Source organism: Puccinia triticina, chromosome 1A (genome assembly GCF_026914185.1).
Source record: "Puccinia triticina chromosome 1A, complete sequence".
Classification (NCBI taxonomy): Eukaryota; Fungi; Basidiomycota; class Pucciniomycetes; order Pucciniales; family Pucciniaceae; genus Puccinia; species Puccinia triticina.
This window is the reverse complement of record NC_070558.1, coordinates 1,684,800-1,703,610: the sequence shown is the minus strand read 5'-3', so window position 1 is coordinate 1,703,610 and position 18,811 is coordinate 1,684,800. Positions and strand designations below refer to the sequence as shown.

The window sequence follows — 18,811 nt, the reverse complement described above, 5'->3', positions numbered from 1 at the left end:
CACAAGTTACAAAACGCATGTTCAGGTGCCCAAACGGGATTACAACCGGATTGTAGATGTAGGGCAGATTTTCTGGGGAAATTTCGATCGAAAAGCTCAACAATTGATGAAATCGGTCAATGTTGATGCTCAATTTTGAGCATGACCCTGAAATAACTAGTCCAACACGCCTTTCTATGCCTACTACGCAGAATATTTCCTTAAGGTTTATAGAAATAGAAATACTTGGTGCGGTGGATGAAACACTTTTAAGATATAAATCTACCAATATTTGATCACATAAATTGACAGAAGCACCGCCACCTACTGGGAGGAAAAGTCTCCTCAGGAGAAAGGGCTCAGCCGTTAAGGTGTTTGCACGCGTCTTCCTTTCAAACCTTAAAAGACCGCGACGATATGTGCTCTTGATTTAGTAGAGGCTGAGCACTCAGCGTGTGACGCTGCCGCATTGTGTTTATTATTTAACCCGAGTGCCCCCCCCCCCCCACAGAGGAAACTCAATCCCCCCACTTCATCCCTGGTGAGGAGCAGCGCAGTCTAAAATCGACGAATCTCCAATAGCTATCTCCATACATACCCGTTTTCCACTTCTTCTCTACCGCTCCACCACATCCATAAATACTTTTTGAATACCAAAAAATGCCTTTGTTCAAGGGGAAGATGCGCGAGGAGGAGGACTCGGACTCAGACGAATCCTTCCATTGTTGCGGAAGGCCAGAGGACCTCTTTGAAGAATTCCGCTCCTCGATGGAAGCTCCCAAGCCAGATGGGAATGAGGTACGCGTCGCGGACGACCAGGACTACTACCTCTATTCCGCCGGCCTTGAACGACTGAACTCGCCCAGCAATGGGCCAACCCACGGCCCACTTTCTTCGACTCGCGCCTTCCAAAGGGCTCCAACCGTCTGCTCTTCTGATTCCGGCCACACTCGGGTCGGACGCACTCTTCTCATCATCAAAACTGACGAGGTAGTCTCGCCATCCTCTTCGCTCCAGATGACGTAAGTAATCCTGGCAATTCTATGGTCCTTTCCTGGGGCCACCCTCCGCGATAAATTTTTCTAGATTTTAATCAGTTTGGATGTTTGCGTTATAGGAATGTTCGAGTCCAACTGGTCAAACCGAGCCAGCCTTCCAGGCCAAGGAAGACATCAAAATGGAAGATTCAACTTCATCGGCCCCACAGTTTTCTCCGCATGGCCATCAGCCCAGCCGATGATCGCCCGCCAAGCCCCGAGCTTTTGACCCACCCAGCCTCAGCCCTCGATGGTCCTCCGCCATCAACATCGTCTCTTCGTCGGCGGGGAATGGTTTTCACTCCGACCAGCCTTCCTGAGCAACTGAAGGAATTGGCTGAGACTGAAGATTCAGATGGCAGTGGTACTTGAATACACGGCCCAGAAGCTCTTTGAAATATTTTATTCGCCACACCACTCTTTTATATTCTGGTTTTCTGTTCTACTCTCTTTATCCACCATGTCACTCCTCATATTTTGGCTTTTTGTTCTGCTCTCTTTGACAACCATGCCTCTCTTTCATATTTTGGTTTCATGTTCTGCTCTCTTTAAAATCCAACTGAAGTTGTCCCTTGTACCATCACTGTTCTATCATATGTTCCCTTGAAATTTGTGTAGCTTCAATCATTATATCCCGTTGAAATGAGTAAAAAATCACGCCATTCTTGTCTCTCTCTCAGTGATTTTGATATTGAAAAACAAATGATTCATAAATTTTATTGCGCTAATCTGTGAGAGTATGATGGCCAACGTCCAACATCTGGTGTAACTTGTACTCAGCTGATGAAATTATTTTGCTCTCCAAGCTCATGACATCAGAAAGCAACGACCCTGGGCAAGTCATATTACACGGCTGAGGCGATAGGCCGGTCCGCGAGGAAGGAGGCAAAAAAGCCCCTCTTCCTTTTTCTCGGACCGATCCAGTTGTATCGGTCGGAGAGGAAGAAACAGAGAAATCCTCTCGGACCGCTACGATAGACCGGTCCGCGGGGTCGAAGGAGGAGAGAGCTGCTCTCGGAGTGATCTTGTTTATTGGTCCGAGACTACAAGATTAGTGATTGCCAGGTCGGTCGTCTCCACCCAGTGCTTGCATAGGTGTAACAACTGGATAAAGATAGATGATGAAAAGGCTGAAATACCGGAGATCTCATGCAGATAGCGACTGCGGTGGGAGATGTTTTTGGCCTCGAGTTGCGAAACATGGGATAGCGATCCGATGGATGTGCTCTTACAGAATCACTCGGGACAGAAAAGAGAACCAATAGAGCCCAACTCGACACCTTAGGCTTTGGTTCCCTTGAATCAATATACACCATATTTTGTACACTTTGGTGACGCCGTAGTTGTACCAGATAGCAGACTATACTAGTGCTGCCATTTCTTTCATTGTAGACAAGTCATCATGTCACTTTCCAGGGTACTTCTAATGGTGATTTGTGTGGGCCGGCAGTCAGGGTGGTGGTCGAGCTTAACTAAATCCGAGAAGGCGCGAAGCGTCTCCGAAGGCAATGTCACGCCCTAACTCTTGTAATTCCCTCCTTGGGGGACGCCGCGGCACAGACAAAAATGCAATAAGTATCCAGGCGCCGCTGGTGATGAGAGTGTGGAGCAAAAAATGCGAGCATGTTGCAATTTAGAAATGGGCTTAGTGTTTTCTTTTGATTAGCGATTTGGAAGAGAAGCCAAAGTGGAAAGTAATACATATCTGATTTGCCTTGCTTATGCAACTCAGCTGTTGACTTCACAAAGAGGATGGCTTGCCTGCTGATCTCAAAGTCAGCCATGGACTCTCTCATGTGTAGGCCTCTCCCGTGCGGACCCTCCGCCCGAGAGGCTTCGATATATTAGACCCAGAATCCACTCGGGTAATCACTCGGGTTGTGTGTTGCCTAGCGCAAGAAGATATAGTCAGATCGACAAACCGGATACAGTGCGTAAAACGGAAGTCAAGACCTGTCTTGACCTGTGTACTCGGTCGATGGTATCGGTATCATCTGGTACATATCACCCTAGGATGTTGGCAGTCATAGCAACCGGGTGGGTATAAGCACGGAAATCCGGTGCTTCCGACAATGGCCCCCCGCGTCATGGACTTATTCGCGCACTATCTCCGCCCCTAGACATGGTTTGCAACCTTTTGCAGCTCCGCAGACCAGGTTCCGTTGGCAGCTTGTGCGACATTGAGGCAACAATTTCGTTGAGTGCCTTGGCTCACAGGCTCAAGCTCTCAACTCATGCTGCAAGCCTTGAAACGACCCGAGAACACCGACAAAGGCTCCAAGCCACCGGGTCAATTGAATTTGAGGCCAATTTGATTCTGCGGCCAGTTATATTTATTTTGATGTGTACTTATTCTCCGCCCGTGCTGTCACCCGCTTGGAAGCAGGGCCGGTGTGTGTATGTCAAACATAAGAAGCTTTTTGCTACAATTGTTTCTCATTTTCAGCGACCTGCAGATGATGCTTCACCTGCAGCAGCGACCAGCGTTAGCCATATAATCTCATCTCAAAAATATCGCCCCGGAGAGCTGAGTGCCGAGCGAGCTTGCATTTTTATCCGAGTAGCATTCTTCCGCCCGAGTTTCGCGTCGATTTACTCTAATATCCTTCCTGAACGTCACACGTGATCTGTTCCCTCCTTCAGTCACCTCGACGATCCCGTCATGCAATCAGCGGCCGATAAGTTTCTGGGCTCATTAGAAGTTCTCACCCCTGATCAGTCAGCTACCAGTGATGCCTATTTTTACCTCTGTTTCTAAAGATAAGTTTCCAATCTGATTGAGTCCTAAGCTGATCAATGCGTCATTCCATTTCACACACTGTTCATCGTCACAGGATTAGAATCCAGCTGAACGAAACAAAGGAAAAACTCCAGGACACCGAATCAATCCTTCTAGTCTTACACGAGGCCTTGGAAAATAGCAAACAATTACCAGAGGGCGGGGAGAAAGATGTTCTTGTAAAAGAGTTACAAAATAACATCAATCGGCAGAAGCTCCTTCTCGAACGCGAATCGGCCAAACTATCAGTTAAAGAGAAATACATGAAGGATGTGATGAAAGTGGATAGAAATGGTGGAAATTCGACTGGTCCATAAAGTGAATAAAAGTAGAAGGATGATCAATATTACATTCCACTTTGGCTTCTCTTCCAAATCGCTAATCAAAAGAAAACACCAAGCCCATTTCTAAACTGCAACATGCTCGCATCTTTTGCTCCACACAGTCCCATCACCGGCGGCGCCTGGATACTTAGTGAACTTTTGTCAGATTTTGATTAGAGCTACGTCCGATATCCTCGCCACCAGTATCTAAGCTACCCTTAACCATCAATCTTGCCATCTATGCTTTGAGGTTTGTCAACCCAACTCTAAACCTTTATCGCCTACATTCGACATGTACACTTTATAAAACTAGCTAGCTCTTGTGTAGCTATGGATTTCTAAACTAAATAATATTGGCAGAAGTAGAATGAGTTATTTTCACAAGAACTCGTGGCAAAGCCCATTTCTCAAACTTCCTTCATTCTGATGTGCTATGCAAACTTGCTAAGTATGTATTCCAAGATTTACAAAGCCTGTTGGTTTCTTTTTTTTTCTTCTAAAAAACCGGTTCGGCTATCTCATCTATCCATCCAGCAGTCTTGCCTGACAATTTTAATCGCACAACTATTTTGGGGAATCGTGAGGTTCACAAGCTTTCACTTACATACTGGTTGTGCAACAAAATTCTGTTGGCGGGCTTCATGTTCGGTTTGAGCTATTTAATCGCCGCAGTATTGCTGTAGCTTCAGTCTGCAGCTTGATTGTGAATTGATAAAAATTTCTCAGCATTAGTTGTATGTTGATAAAAATTTACTGGGAAATTGTAATTGTGAACCCCGGCACCAGTCATGAACGCTTGCGCTCATAGGGGCACCAGGTGTCTTATGATTGACAAAATCCGGACGACGAAAGCGACATCCGTTAGAATATTATGCTTGCTGAAGCCATCTTCTGGAAACTGCGACTCTTATTATTGGTGCGATTGTATTGATCCTGAGTGAATTTGTTCTGATGCTGAGTTTCACTTAAGCAAATTAAGGTTGGTTTAAATTCAGTCGAGGAACCTGTTCTTCTAATTCTGAAATGGAAATAAGGTAAATGGCTGGTTTGCTGATAATAATGCCTGATATGTTTGGAGCGGGGCAGACCGATGTGTTATGGATCGAGCTGTGCCAATGTAAAATGAGTAAAAACAAACAGTTTTTTTACGTCAGATGAAACTGAAAACAAGCCTTCATTTTTGGTAAGATGTAACGCTAGCATTATTCTTGAATCATTACAGTTCAGGGTAACTAATCTTGAGTTTGCTTCAATAAGACAAAAGATAAGCATCATAATAGAGAGAGATTAAAAGATCCTTCTGTCGTCATTCCTGTCGTGGAAGAGTAAATCAAATTGGTCGTTCTTAGACTTTTGAACCAAGTTCCTCCATCCCCAATCTGCATTAGTGTCCCCAGTCTCTTGGCCTGGTGTTTGTTGTCCCGCTCGAACCAGGCGGTTATTCTTTTGTTGAGTAACTGAGTTTCGAGATCCTCCTCCTTGATCGCCTGTTCTCTGATGTCCTTCTTTCTGTCTTTCCGGCCATTTTCGACTGTCTTTCGAATCCTCGTCGACGTATTTTTCTCCTTTTCCTTGTTGACTGATTGATAGGTGTTCGCCGATGTCCACACCTTCATACAACGCGTTCCGCTTAGAATCTATGTGTAGGGGTTTTTTTTTTTTGAAAAAAAAAGAAGAATCACATTATTTTTTTGTTTTTGTTATAATTTGGCGTTATTGAAGAAGCAAGATGCGCATACGCTTATCAGGTCCAGGTGAGATTTCCCGCTTGATCAGCAGCTCCAAATCTGGTGTTATATGGTGTTCGATGGCGTTGGAGGGAAGGGAGTGCTGGGACTCGATTTCGATTGCTCTCTGCTTTTCGAACTCACTGATTCCGGTGGGTGGACTGAACCCTAAGGATCTAGACATCCGGCAGATCCAAGGTGGCACCTCGGGACGAAAACCGACAGTTGAATCAGTTTTCTTTGAGCTCGACGGCGCAAAGAGAGGCTGATTAGATGGCGCTTTGCGACTGCTTTCATCTTTAGAAGTAAATGATCTGGACTTCGATTCAACACCGGTGATGTTGCTCCTTGCGGTGCGCTTATGTTCGTTGTCAGCCTTTAGCACATTTGACCCCTCCACATGCTTGGAGGATGAAATCGGAACAAGTTTTGTGGCTGGATTTTTGGCCCGAGGATTAGCTGGAGTCGGTGAAGCGATGGAGTCATGACTCGAGGGTGATAAGCTAAAGGGATGATTGTCGCGTAGATTGGAATGAATATTCGAGTCACGCTGCAAGCCACGCTCTTGAGAGGTACTCTGAAGCTCATCGGTAAGGTTCGGCACAATTTCTTGCTCGGGCGGAGTGATCTTGGCCAGAGCTTTTCTCCTGAGCCGGGCGCTGTAAGGAGCCGGAGTGTGGGGGCCAAAATCATCTGGAACCGCGGGAGTGTGAAGACCCGCCCAATCGGTCAGAGCCAACAGGGCGCGTCTCTTTCTTGCGATATCGATCTTCTGATGATTCGATGTAGTGGTTTGTAGACCGCTGGAACTGTGATGGTCTAGTTGAAGTCCAGCTGAAATCGTTTCAGAATTATCATCGATCTCAGTCCTTTTTGTTCCTTCTGTTCTCGAACCTGATGCCCCAGAAGTACTGGCCCTCTCGTGACGGATTACCGGTTCTGAGCGTTTAGTCAGCTTTTTCGCCCGGGGAAGGTAACGACGAAAAGGCAGGGGCTTCTTCCGAATGTCGTTATCATCATCTTTCCAAGTTTTCTTGGGTCTGGATGGCATGGAGAACATCATCTTCAGTATTTTACGATCAGCCAAACTTCCAAAAGAAACTTCGCATACCGTTTTTTGAATTTGCTTTTTGCCAGCTTCCTGTGTGATGTAGTGAGGAAATCATGAGGATCAGTCCACCAATTGAAACTAAGGATGCCGTTGTTTGCGCTCAAACTAGTTTTCAAACCATCCATTCGTTCACTTTTTCATGGAATCTGCGACGACATTTTGTCCAATGACCAGTGGATGCTAGTTGTCCAGATTGAGAAATGCATATTGTGATTCAAATCACTTACGCCTTTCCAGATGTCCAGTTGACCGGCATCGTTGGTCAAGACTGACGATGTCTTGAGTCAGGAGATGAATGCCCCGAGCTCTTCGGTTGCCTCGGCCTTAAATCGCCCGCTCAGCGGACAGTTCTGTTTGATTCGTATGATGAATCTGAGTCAAGAGAATTCAAGAGTCTCCCCACGAGAAGCGAGATCTTTTGATGGGGTGGTAAAACGAAAAATAGGTCATGAAGCACTTCCTTACCCCCACACTGTGCTTTATCTAATTACCATTACCCTTGGAGTCTACAATGGCAGTGATCTCTTGAGACTGCTGGCTTTTGGCTCGCCGGGCGAGCCACCGGCGGCCAAAAGCTGCACCGCTTCGGTTTCCGAGGTCCGGAGGAGATACCCGATCCCATCCCCGGAGCACCATCTAATCGCGGGGGGTTCAATTTCCGCGAGTCCAGCTTTCACTGGTCACATCTCCTTAACCACCATTGCACCAATATGGATTACTACTCCATCGTCGGCGTCTCGGCCTCCGCTGACTCTAATCAGATTACCTCTGCCTATCGAAAAGCCTCCCTGAAAGTACATCCAGACCGAGTAAGCATAATCAGCTCAGCCTTTTCTCTCTTTTTTTTTTTTTTTTTTAATTGGGGCAAGTTAATAATGACCCTCGATGATTTTCGGCTGGCTATCAGAACCCAGATGACCCATTGGCTTCGGAGAAATTTCAGGCACTGAAGACAGCATTCGAGATCCTCCTAGATCCGATCAAACGAGCTGAATTCGACGCCAAGCGGGCCGCCCAAGCGGCCAGGACGGCCCGTTTCGCCGGTTTAGATAACAAGCGGAAGGCGCTTGCACGCGATCTCGAGGCTCGCGAAGAAGCGTACCAGAAACAACAGGACCAATCTATCCAGAAAGCCGCCAAAATCAGAAAGCTTGAAGAGATTAAAGCCGCTGGTGCTAAACTCCGCCAGGCAAAAATGTCCGAACTCGCTTCTGTGGGACAAACCTCTTCTACTCAACCTGTCAAACCGTATCCAGTCCCATCAACCTGTCCGCCTCCCACAGCCGAAACTTGCGATACTCTAGAATGTACATTGCGATTCAAATGGACCAGAAAGAAGCTCCCGGAGCTAAACACAGTCGAAGATCTATCAACTCGAATCTGTTCCTGTGATCTGATCAGGCCCTCAGACATAGAATCAGTCGTCATCTCTACAAAAAGCTTACTCGATTCAGCTGACAACCCCGGCCCTCCAAGTAAAAAGGGATCAGCTGTGGTCTGCTTTAAAACAATTGCACTCTGTAACCGATTCTTCGAATTTGCTCAAGCCGATCCCGGCTGGACAAATTGTACCGTCACCCGGCTCTCTCCAAGTTCTTGATTTTAATTGTAAACACCGACAGTATGTAATATATTCGAGCAATTGGCTCTTCTGTGGCCTTTCACTCAAGCTACACCAATAATCATGGGCAACCTCCATTCACCAGGAAGTATGTAGAATTGCAGCACTCCTTCCTTGATAGTAGCATCACCACGCGTAGTGGCTTCTAAAACTGCATATTTTCTGTTCAATTGAAATGTTAGGAATTCTTGGAATTGTGAGAAACGTGAGAGGCCATATTACGTTGACAATCAAAGAAGGTGTACACACAGAGAGACAAATAAATTTGGATCGAAGAAAAGTCTGGATAGGGTGTTAATCATATACTATTGCTGGACATGGGAAGGATCAGAAGCAGAGATAGAAGAATTGAACTGCATCCATTTTTCCTCGAGCTGTTCCGAGGCTTGACGTCCGAGGGCTTTCTTAGCCTTAGCCAAAAGCTGGCTCGCCCCATGACAGTCCTTCTTCCTGGTCAAGAGAAAGCTCAGATGGTCAGCCCAGTGGTCGAGCTGCGCATGAGGATGGCTAGTCACCAAGCCGTGCAGATCTTCGAGCGCCCTGAGATCTGCTTGGTCTGATTTGGAGTCCAGAAGCCAACTCAGGAAATTCAGCGAAACGACCGATTTGTTGGACAAGTATTTCGAGAACTCCTTTAATGTCATCCTGCCTGAGAACTCGGCCAATGTGCGCTGGTATACTTCAGCAACGTTCGATGGTGGATGTCGAGCTGTTTGGCGAGATTCGTCCTGTTTCGGGGGACATGTTCTCAGGGTGATATCCAGCTGTTTCTGAATGTAAATATGATGTGATAAAATTCCAACCAACCGTCGTTAGTGAACCAATACAATCAATTTCGCGCATCGCAGAAAAACCAACCTCAACACTAGTCCACAGCTCTTCATCGCTCATGATGTTCTTGCCATGCCGTTGCTTGAGCAGTTGGGTGTATTGCTCTGCGAGTCGGATTGAGCCTGGGAAACGCTGGATAGCCTCTTGAAAAACCTCAAGAGTCGTTGGGCTATCTTCTTGAGTTTTGACTAGTAGAGCCAAGCGACTCTCCCATAAATCCAAACAATCCGGAAATCGCTGAGTTGCTGTCTTGGCAAGCTGTAGGCCATCGCTGATTGCAGCAGTGGTTTCGTAATGCGAAAGGACAAGCCGATATAGATTGGCTGTGTCTGTTTTCTTTTTGATGGCTAATGAGACTGTCTTCCGAATGACGGCTGCCACATATTCTCGCTACACAAACAAGAGATCGGCGAGGTTAATCAACCACGCGAGTTAGCCTTAATGTATTGGGGAAATTTTCAACTTACCAATTCCACTTCGTTCAGAATGGTGTGCATTTCTATCAGGAATACCAAAAACTCTTCCGGCAGCGATGTCAAACTTGATTTATCCTTGCATAGTTGTTGAAGTTGAAGAATCGTAGCGCCTAGAAGATCTACCAACTCTTCTCCGGAGACGGCCAGTATTTTACCGGATGTGGAATACTTGAAAAGTGGTCTCGTTGTCAACATTACGAGTGCCTTGGGCGAATCGGGGTACATCTCTGAAATCTTGCGATAGAGGAAGTGTATGAGCGCAGGTCTTAGAGGTGATTCAAATGCGCACAACAGTGGAAGAGTAGCGTAGAAGATGTCGAGACCGGGAATAGCTGGACCAGGACATAATGACGGTTGAGCTTCCTATCTTTTTAAAAAATAATGAGGTGTCGGGATATCTTTGGGGGTGAGGGGGTCTCACCTTCGAATGCATTCTGAAGGACGACCTTGACAAGAGCGCCAGAAATAAGAGCCTCTTGACCTTTTAGTCCTGTGGAGTCCACCTCGCGATCAAGTGGAGTCATAGGGGTATCAGGGTCTTCGGGAAGTTGGCGAAGGTCCACTGTTGTTTGAAGGGCTTCATGAACATGTCCAGTTTCTTCAGGCTGGGAAGAGTGGCTAGGATCGTTTGACTTTGAGTGGGAATCTAGCAGTCCAAAAGCCTCGCGACGTTTCTCCATGGTTTGAATAAAATTGAGTTCGATCCGGATCCATTCAATCCACAAAGGTAATGAGCTTGCATCTTTGAAGAACCTGAGCCCTCTCATCAGCAGTTTACGAGCTCCATCTACATTCCCGCCCCCTTTGCCAGTTTCATCACCATCAGCTTCGAATCGGGCTGCCATCACCCAGAATTCCGAGTGCGACGGATGGGCTGCGATGGCAGCAGAGAGCACCCGACTGACTAGTTTGTTGGACGCTTGAGTGAGAGAGTAGGCAATATATGATGTCCAAAGCTCTAATGATTCCGGAAATCTCTTCGCCGCCGCAGAGTACAAGTTGAGGATGTGCAGTGGAATCGAATAATCAGACAAGGTTGTTCGTCCTTTCGCATGCCCTAAAAATTCACTATCGTTTTAATTTCCCAACACCCATCACGCCAAACTTAAGATGGATGATCCTGCCGCAGCATGAGAAATAATTTCACTCACCGTATTTTCCAACTCTCAGCCTGCGCAGCTTTTCCAAGCGTTTCTCATACTCGATGTACTTTAAATAGCACTCCGGTTGTTTCGGTCTAGCAATCAAAGCTTCGTAGTAGTTGCGCTGAGTGACGATAGCAGAAATCTCTGTCTGAACAAACCAAAAAAGACATGCTCATTAGTGCCGGATAACCTCTAAACAAACTCATTCAGGGGACTAGGATACGAATACTTGAATTCACTTTGGTAAACGTTTTCTTTTGCTCCAAATCTCTGAGCTCAGGGAGCATCCGCTCCATACGAACTATAATCAAGTGTGCAAATCCAAAGCTTCTGGTGAATCAACAAGCCAGCCACATGCGTATTCATTTTCTATGCCTTCCAAAGATAGATGAAAATTACTGACGTTGAGCACTCTCCATGTCGAATGAGCCAACGCGATCGAGATGTATCGAGGCCTAGTCTGTCCAACGCCTTCGCTTTCCCTCGGATGGTGCTCGAAATGTTCTGGGGAAAATATGTGCCTCGACAGTGAATATGCATCGCATCCGGGGGTGCCCCGAACCTACACTTCCCTCCGGGGTGTCGGTCTATTTCGTAAAATTCGAATGCTCCATCAACACGTCACTCCTCGACCTCGTCACTCGCATCCCGCAAGAATCTCAAGAATCCGAATAATCTGAAGATAAACTCTAAAATGTTCCTAAAACCGTCCTTCGCCACAGCGATCCTCTTGTTGGCCCTGATCCAATCCTTCGCTCTGGCCAGCGAACCCAAGAAGCAGCTCCAAATCGGCGTCAAATACAAACCGGACAAATGCGATATTAAAACACAAAACGGGGACCACCTATCGTGAGTCGGATCATTGGTGCAACATAAAAATCTTTCACTTTTTGTGCCTTTTCATCTTTTTGGTTGGTTTGACCGGCTTCTGATCCTTAGCTAACGAGCTTTGGGTCCTTCTTCATTGCAAAACAGGATGCACTATACAGGAACATTGGAGAGTGGCGAAAAATTTGACTCGTCGCGTGATCGAGATCAGTCAGTTAGATTTCTTCAAATTACCTTGATTTATACGCATCTTGACTCTGATGACATTCGGCATGTTTTTTTTTTTCGTTTTGGGGTCACTTTATTCCATTCAGACCATTTGAATTTACCCTTGGCAAGAAGCAGGTGATCGCAGTAAGTCCCACGTCTACATAGCTATTATAAAGGCGGATAATGAAAAGAGGACATGCTGATCTGACACTTACCTGCATTTAAGGGATGGGATCAAGGCCTACTAGAGTCCGTATTACGATTGGATTGCCGTTCAAATTCTATCCACTGACAATGATCGACCATCCTTCTTGGATACCTTCAGCATGTGCATCGGCGAAAAGCGTAAACTGATCATCCCGCCCAACATGGCTTATGGAGAATCAGGTGGTAAGTTACGAGATAAATCACAAATATATTCTTTATCCACTTATTCACCTGGTACTATGCTGATTGACCTACCTGTCCTGTTTAGCTGGCGGAGTGATCCCTGGAGGTGCCACTCTAATTTTTGACGTTGAGGTCAGTATCTCGCTTTGGTTTCACTCGGTTATGCCTCAAACGATCTTCGTCGTAACTGACTGGTTTTTGTTAATTGTCAATGTAAAGCTCCTCGATATCACCAACAGGAAAGCTGCTCCTCATGCAGACCTATAGTCCAGTTCTGTAACACACGACGAAGCCATCAGATGTTGCCTTTCAGCACCTCGTGCAGCCTAAAGAATAAATTTCATTGTCCCGAAGAAGAGTTAGAATCAACGATCAGTCTAACGTTCTCTGGCTTGGCTATGGAAGGATGACAATTATGCTTTTTTTAATACTAGATCTAGATGTGAGTGTTGGAAGTCGATGATTTCACGCCGCTTCACGACGTGCGAAATATCAAAGAGCACGCATTCAGCCTATATACACACACACATATATATACATAGTTTGGTACTTTGAGCTCATGTCTAGAGGAATCCTGGCTAGAATTCCCTCATGGTAACTATGAATGCACGCAAAACTCTGGTGCATTCAGTACCAACCACAATTGCCAGTACATTGGCATTATGGGCGAGCTTCTATTTTGCGGGAGGTTTAATAGGGTGGTCATGTAAATAGTTATATTTGCTCTCTGGAACAGTTCAGGGATTCCTTTTTATACTTACAAGTGGCTCTAGCCTACCGTCATCTCTCGCGGCTCTTGGGCCGTGTCATGTCTCCTCGAGGGACGTACAGTCAAGTTAAGCTTAGCGCAACACCATGCTCGAGTTGTGATTGATCGCCATGTCGTCAATTCTGATCTGGAGCGCATCCAGTGGGATTTTTCTTTGTGAAACTAACGGTCTGGTGATCCTTGAGCGAGCTGATTCTGGTGGACTCTGGTCGATGGATTTGACAGGGCAGACGGGTGCTTTCATCACGGCAAGATAAAGAGGCTTGCAATAATTTCATGCAGGCTTCCTCGACGGACGTCGGGACGATCGTTGTAACTCGTCCATCCCCAAGTCTTCAAAGAGTCGCCGTTCAGCGTCTGGAATGAGGATGGACCCCTTCCATGGTTCGAACACACTTCCAGCCGGGCATGGGGCGCTCAGGATGACCACGATCGACCCACCGACCCGGGCCGAGGAGAGCCACGCACCGGTCGGCCAACAGATCAGCTTCCCGGTGCTCAGATTCAGCTATCCACTCAAGTTGATCGTCAGTCGACCATACCGTAATGATCTCCATAAGCTTCAGGTCGGCCTTGTCTATCTCTTGAATTACGGCGGCGGCTTGCTCTCCGGCGACCAGCTGGCTCTCGATATCCATCTGGACGACAAGTGCCAGCTTTTGTGTCTCAGTCAGGGCAGCACCAAAGGTATGGTAATTCCAGAATGGGTTTCCTCAGCTCGCTTTGTGTGCGCTTTGAGGTACTATCATTGATGAAATATAACATTTTTATTCAGTATTCAAAGAGAAAGATAGGTCGGCGAATCGATTCTCATCGCCTGCAAACCGAGACTCGTTATACCCTAGCTCCCAGACTACTACCATCACGCCCACAGGGACGCCTGATGTCTCTAGACAAAATATCACCGCCAAGATAGGCTCGAATGCGACCCTGCTCATGTTGCCATCCTACGTAACGTAATAATCTTTCTTTGAAATTTCACTCAACTTCGTGGGCCGTGAAAATAAGGACAAAAAATCCTTAGTTGTTTTCAAGATAATCGTCAGATGAGCCACGAAGATCTCTTTCCTTTCGATCATGTCCGGCTCGGATGATAAGTTTAGTATTGACGAGTTGTTGGTTCGCTTTGCTCCTTTGAAAACATAGATGCTTTCGAGATTCCAGTTTTGTGCAAAAACAAATATACCATCTCCAAGATCACTCGAGCTCATTGGTCTGTCTAGATTGGTTTACCTCAGGCCGTTCGCTTTCGACGAGACTACCCGAAAATCAAAACCACTCGAATCAGAATGAATCATGGACGTTTAAGAAGTTCCAATCGTTTGTAGAAGTCTACATCTCCTCAAACCGGATTGTCAGAGAGAACCTGGTCCTCCTAAGAGATCAACATCATCCAACCCAAGATCATTTCACCCTTTACGCAAATCTGTATCTGGTATGCTCGAGTGATAACTCAAAACTGATCAAGACCTTGGATCGGCTCAAGGAGCTTGATCGGAACACCAACAAGACTCGCCGACAACAGCCACAGAGTTCTGCGAAGACGAAGGACGAACAGCAGAGCGACCAGTCACAACTCTTGTGGTGCTTGTCCGAACTTATTCATCATCCTGACCCCGAAATCACTCCGACCATCCATCCTCCTCCACCCGATCTCCGTCCTTTACTTCCGAGACCCTCCGTCCGAACCGCTATCATCAGAATCGGCTCGTATTCCTCTATCCTTGTCCGCGACTGGTTGGAAAAGAATCTTGCGGATCTGCAGGAACTCATCGGACCTGAATTCTACAGAAATTGTTTCTAAATGTTTCTTGCATATACACATAAACGCAAACTCTTTCTGCACGATTCTTGTAGACAATCCTCTTCTTCTGTTTCAGTACCTTGTTTGTTCTTCTCTAACGTTATATCTATAGATTCATATCAGTCATATTACAAAGCCGAATTGGTTTGATTTTCTGTTCACATGCAGTACATGTGTTTGTAGCTTTCCTTTTAATGGCTTTCAAGCACTGAACCTCCCAATGGCAAAGAAGTGTACAAATCCTGCACCATTTTCAGCTGGTTATTAGTCCAAGCAAGGATCATGTGAGATCCACTTGGCATAGGTGATAATTGGAGACAATGTTGAATAGAGTCTTGAAAATGATATTGGGGTTAAGGGCAACTTAGCTCTTGGCTAGCAATATTTTTTCTGCAGAAAGAATTACTTACATAGATTCAATATATCTGGTTTGTTGAGCTTGTATCATGGGAGACCAAACTCCAGTGGGATTTTACTTAAGCTCAAGTTAAGGGCAGCTGCTCACTAAACCATAGCAGTCAACACTTTGCAAACCTGATTTCAGCAGATTTTTCTAATCAGCAGTACTTAATTATTCAGAAACTATCACCTTTGGAAATGAAAGATGTGTGTTTTTAATTGAGGAAAAAGAAAAATCCTGCAATAGCGGTATTCAGTTCAGAGTCGTCGCATCAAGCCATAAATGTAAAAGCAGAAACAAATTTTGGGTTGGAACTGCTCACACATTCTCACCTAAACTTGCTTATGAATAGACGTAGTTAAATTTTAACACCATGCTCATGCACACTTTCAGTAAATGTTATGCGTGGTATCTTGCGTCAAAAGAAGAGCTGCCCACCAAGCCTGAATAATCTCTGGGACTAAGCAACGGGCAATTTCAACTAAATTTACCTAATGATTTTAAAATGAGCAGTTCATGAAAACCCATAGTGTTTGAGTTGATTTTTCTGTTTATTTTCAATTGCTTGGATGGGCTTTTCGGGGAAAGAATTCTGATGGATCATCTCTACATTGTTTACCCTAGGCTTAACTTACAGAACCATGTTCAAGAATGGAATGGCCATTTGGAAGAATTCCCTTTGGCTCTGTATGGGGCTGATTCAGATCTGCAGCCTCTGGGACCAGATTTCCCTGCAAACATTTGTATTACAGGCTGTAGATCTGGCTGTGTAGGAGGCTACAGAACCAAAGGGAAGTCTTCCATTAAAATAACTCTTTCTGCTGTGTGAATCAATGGGAGACTTGGTGTGATATGAGATTGTAGGTCGATGGAGGTTTCCCTTCCAGGGCTGCCTCATTGGCGTTGTTAATAGACCTTCATTTTGTTTTCCTCGACTGACATCTTTTTTGACCCCTTATTCCCGTTTTACCTGTTAAGCAGTGTCAGGGTTTCCTCCTTGACCCCTACATGACGGGTGTTCTGGCCTATCTTTCATTTGCAGATGGTGCTGTCGCCTCGGCTATATAAAGAAATTAGGAGATTGGATGCAGATCGAGGATCGTGAAATTCGGGTTTAGTTAGGTTTAGTCCGAGTTTTGCCAAGTTTTGTCCTCCAACTGCCCCCCTTAAAAGCCCACCCCCGTCCCAGCATCCACCCAGTGCCCCACCATCGAGAGCGTTCGTGGCTGAGCAGATGGCATTCCAAGCACTCATCAACGCACCCGACTGTGGGCCATCCAACCCACTCCAAAACTTGCTCAAACATGCTGAGCGAAACCCACTCTCGTCGAGGTTCGACAGCCAACCTCAACATGCCAATCACACCCAGCACCCGCAGGCCTCTTCCTCCAACCTCTCAAACAGCCGCCAGCAACCCACACCGTTTCTTATGAACGACCTGCACAACGAAATAGAGTCGATCAGTCGGAGCCACCACCCCCATCGTCCGCCGCAGATCGAGCAGGGTAAGCCAAGTTAATGATCAGCTTCTCTCAGATATTTTCATCTCTGACCCTCTATCTGCCTGTTCTAGCATGGCAGAAACAGTTCGCGGGATCATCGATGGGCGCCCCAGTCTCCGCGGACGAAGTAGCTCGGATGGAACATTCCTTTCGTTCAGTGGCCCATCAGCAACCCAACCATGCCCCCCCTTCGATGCACTGGTCCAACCAGTTTGCGGATGCTCAGGACCATGCCCCACAGAGCTCCAACCATTCCATCCACAACACGTCGACTCACGGCTTTCGTGCCCCCTCGTTCCACTCTGCTGGTCTGCTCGGCTTTCCTCATCAAAGCATGCTTCACCAAGACCGTTCATTTCTCCCCCAGCCGAGCATTCATCATCCAATGGCTGGTGACAACCAGCAATCCAAAGCGCAAATAGTTGAGCTCACTGAAGAGAACTGGGAGGCCGAATTCGCCAAGATCGGCAACCAACTCGAGGCCCAACCGAATGGCGAAAGCCAAGACCAACAGGATTCCAGTTTCACCTCGGTTGATCATCAATCACCGTCTTCCACTTTGAGCCTCGAAGAGACGAGTTCGGACGAGGCCGACCAAGAATTCCTCAAGTCACTAGAAGCCACCTGGAGGGGCTTGGGTTTCGACCCATTCAACAGCAGCTTGGCTTGTATTGACTCAGGCAGTCTCTCTGTTCCAAACTGGGAAGAGATCGACGAGGACTTCCTCGGTCCGAATCTATCGACATCTCCGGAAATGGCCATCACCCCCGAAAACGTCGGCGACTTCCTTGACCATCCTGAGCCGTATCCCTTCCAGTCTAACAACCCGTACCTTGACTCGCCCGATCCATTCGAGGACGGCCAGCGTCTACTTCAATCCGGTGCGACTCTGAGCGAGGCTGCTTTGGCGTTCGAGGCTGCCTGCCAGGCCGATGAGGGCCGCGCGGACGCCTGGCGAATGCTGGGCGAGACCCAGGCGGCAGACGAGAAGGAACAGTTGGCGATCAAGGCCTTTCAGCGGGCCGTGGCCTGCCGTGATGGCAACGGCCAGTCGGCATGGATGTCTCTGGCGATCTGCTGGGTCAACGAAGGCCAGGAGATGCGGGCCCTGGCAATCCTGGAACGCTGGTTGATGGACACCTATCCAGCCATTGCCGCCAACGTCTCTGCCGGCAAAAGGGCCGAGGATGCCAACAACCCTTGGAACCGACACGCAGCAGTTGTCGAGAAATTCATTCAGGCCGCCAGGGCTGGTCCGGAGGTCAGGGACGGGGCTGGCAAGGAGATGGTCCGGAGCCAAACGGTTGATGTTGACGTCCAGGTCGGGCTCGGAGTGCTGTTCTACAGCAACTCGGAGTACGAGCGAGCGCGGGACTGTTTCGAGGCGGCTTTGGGGGTCAATCCTGACGACTTCTTACTCTGGAACAGACTTGGGGCCACGCTGGCCAACGGCGGAAAGTCCGAGGAAGCCATCGGGGCCTACCAAAAAGCGCTCGAGCTCCGGCCTACCTTCACTCGGGCGATCTACAACCTCGGCGTCTCCTGCTTGAATATCCATTGTTATTCTCAGGCCGTCGAACATTTCCTTGCCGCTCTCTCCTTCCATTCTAAGGCCGCCTCTGTCGGCGATCGCCCCCTTCTCGCCTCCGGAGACGGCAGCGAGAACCTTTGGTTCACCCTCCGTCGCGCCCTCTTGTGTCTCGTGAGTCCCGCCTCCATACTGGGTTTCTCTTGAACAAATCGATGAATCCTTTTGACTCATGCCACTATTCTGGTCTTTTGTTTCTCCAGGATCGCTCCGATTTGGCTGACTTGGCCGTCCCGGGAACTGATCCCGAAGTATTCCGCGAACACGGCTTTGATTTTTAGACAAATTCCA

General features: G+C 47.2%; 8 protein-coding genes across 8 annotated transcripts; 6 read left to right on the top strand and 2 right to left on the bottom strand.

The window, feature by feature from the left end:
* Positions 1–639: 639 nt before the first annotated feature.
* Positions 640–1,388, top strand: PtA15_1A229 (uncharacterized protein; the record flags this gene model as incomplete). The annotated part of the gene is made up of 2 exons (XM_053165234.1): positions 640–1,001; positions 1,097–1,388. 2 exons carry the CDS (start codon positions 640–642, stop codon positions 1,386–1,388), a joined length of 654 nt encoding a protein of 217 aa, XP_053016446.1.
* A 2,290-nt stretch (positions 1,389–3,678) lies between these two features.
* On the top strand, positions 3,679–4,112 carry PtA15_1A228 (uncharacterized protein; the record flags this gene model as incomplete). The annotated part of the gene is made up of 2 exons (XM_053165233.1): positions 3,679–3,734; positions 3,851–4,112. 2 exons carry the CDS (start codon positions 3,679–3,681, stop codon positions 4,110–4,112), a joined length of 318 nt encoding a protein of 105 aa, XP_053016445.1.
* Positions 4,113–5,405: 1,293 nt separating this feature from the next.
* On the bottom strand, positions 5,406–7,212 carry PtA15_1A227 (uncharacterized protein; the record flags this gene model as incomplete). The annotated part of the gene is made up of 4 exons (XM_053165232.1): positions 5,406–5,755; positions 5,858–6,885; positions 6,957–6,986; positions 7,184–7,212. 4 exons carry the CDS (start codon positions 7,210–7,212, stop codon positions 5,406–5,408), a joined length of 1,437 nt encoding a protein of 478 aa, XP_053016444.1.
* Positions 7,213–7,666: 454 nt separating this feature from the next.
* Positions 7,667–8,556, top strand: PtA15_1A226 (uncharacterized protein; the record flags this gene model as incomplete). The annotated part of the gene is made up of 2 exons (XM_053165231.1): positions 7,667–7,765; positions 7,864–8,556. 2 exons carry the CDS (start codon positions 7,667–7,669, stop codon positions 8,554–8,556), a joined length of 792 nt encoding a protein of 263 aa, XP_053016443.1.
* Positions 8,557–8,882: 326 nt separating this feature from the next.
* PtA15_1A225 (uncharacterized protein) lies at positions 8,883–11,448 on the bottom strand (the record flags this gene model as incomplete). The annotated part of the gene is made up of 7 exons (XM_053165230.1): positions 8,883–9,347; positions 9,436–9,798; positions 9,876–10,216; positions 10,306–10,941; positions 11,036–11,177; positions 11,269–11,330; positions 11,433–11,448. The coding sequence occupies 7 exons, from the start codon at positions 11,446–11,448 to the stop codon at positions 8,883–8,885; spliced, it is 2,025 nt and encodes a 674-aa protein (XP_053016442.1).
* Positions 11,449–11,723: 275 nt separating this feature from the next.
* PtA15_1A224 (uncharacterized protein) lies at positions 11,724–12,724 on the top strand (the record flags this gene model as incomplete). Its single annotated transcript, XM_053165229.1, has 7 exons — positions 11,724–11,878; positions 12,005–12,067; positions 12,172–12,211; positions 12,294–12,316; positions 12,393–12,457; positions 12,543–12,589; positions 12,677–12,724. 7 exons carry the CDS (start codon positions 11,724–11,726, stop codon positions 12,722–12,724), a joined length of 441 nt encoding a protein of 146 aa, XP_053016441.1.
* An 864-nt stretch (positions 12,725–13,588) lies between these two features.
* On the top strand, positions 13,589–15,030 carry PtA15_1A223 (uncharacterized protein; the record flags this gene model as incomplete). The annotated part of the gene is made up of 3 exons (XM_053165228.1): positions 13,589–13,913; positions 14,002–14,182; positions 14,373–15,030. The coding sequence occupies 3 exons, from the start codon at positions 13,589–13,591 to the stop codon at positions 15,028–15,030; spliced, it is 1,164 nt and encodes a 387-aa protein (XP_053016440.1).
* A 1,485-nt stretch (positions 15,031–16,515) lies between these two features.
* PtA15_1A222 (uncharacterized protein) lies at positions 16,516–18,801 on the top strand (the record flags this gene model as incomplete). The annotated part of the gene is made up of 4 exons (XM_053165227.1): positions 16,516–16,542; positions 16,620–16,935; positions 17,004–18,634; positions 18,724–18,801. 4 exons carry the CDS (start codon positions 16,516–16,518, stop codon positions 18,799–18,801), a joined length of 2,052 nt encoding a protein of 683 aa, XP_053016439.1.
* Positions 18,802–18,811: the final 10 nt, after the last annotated feature.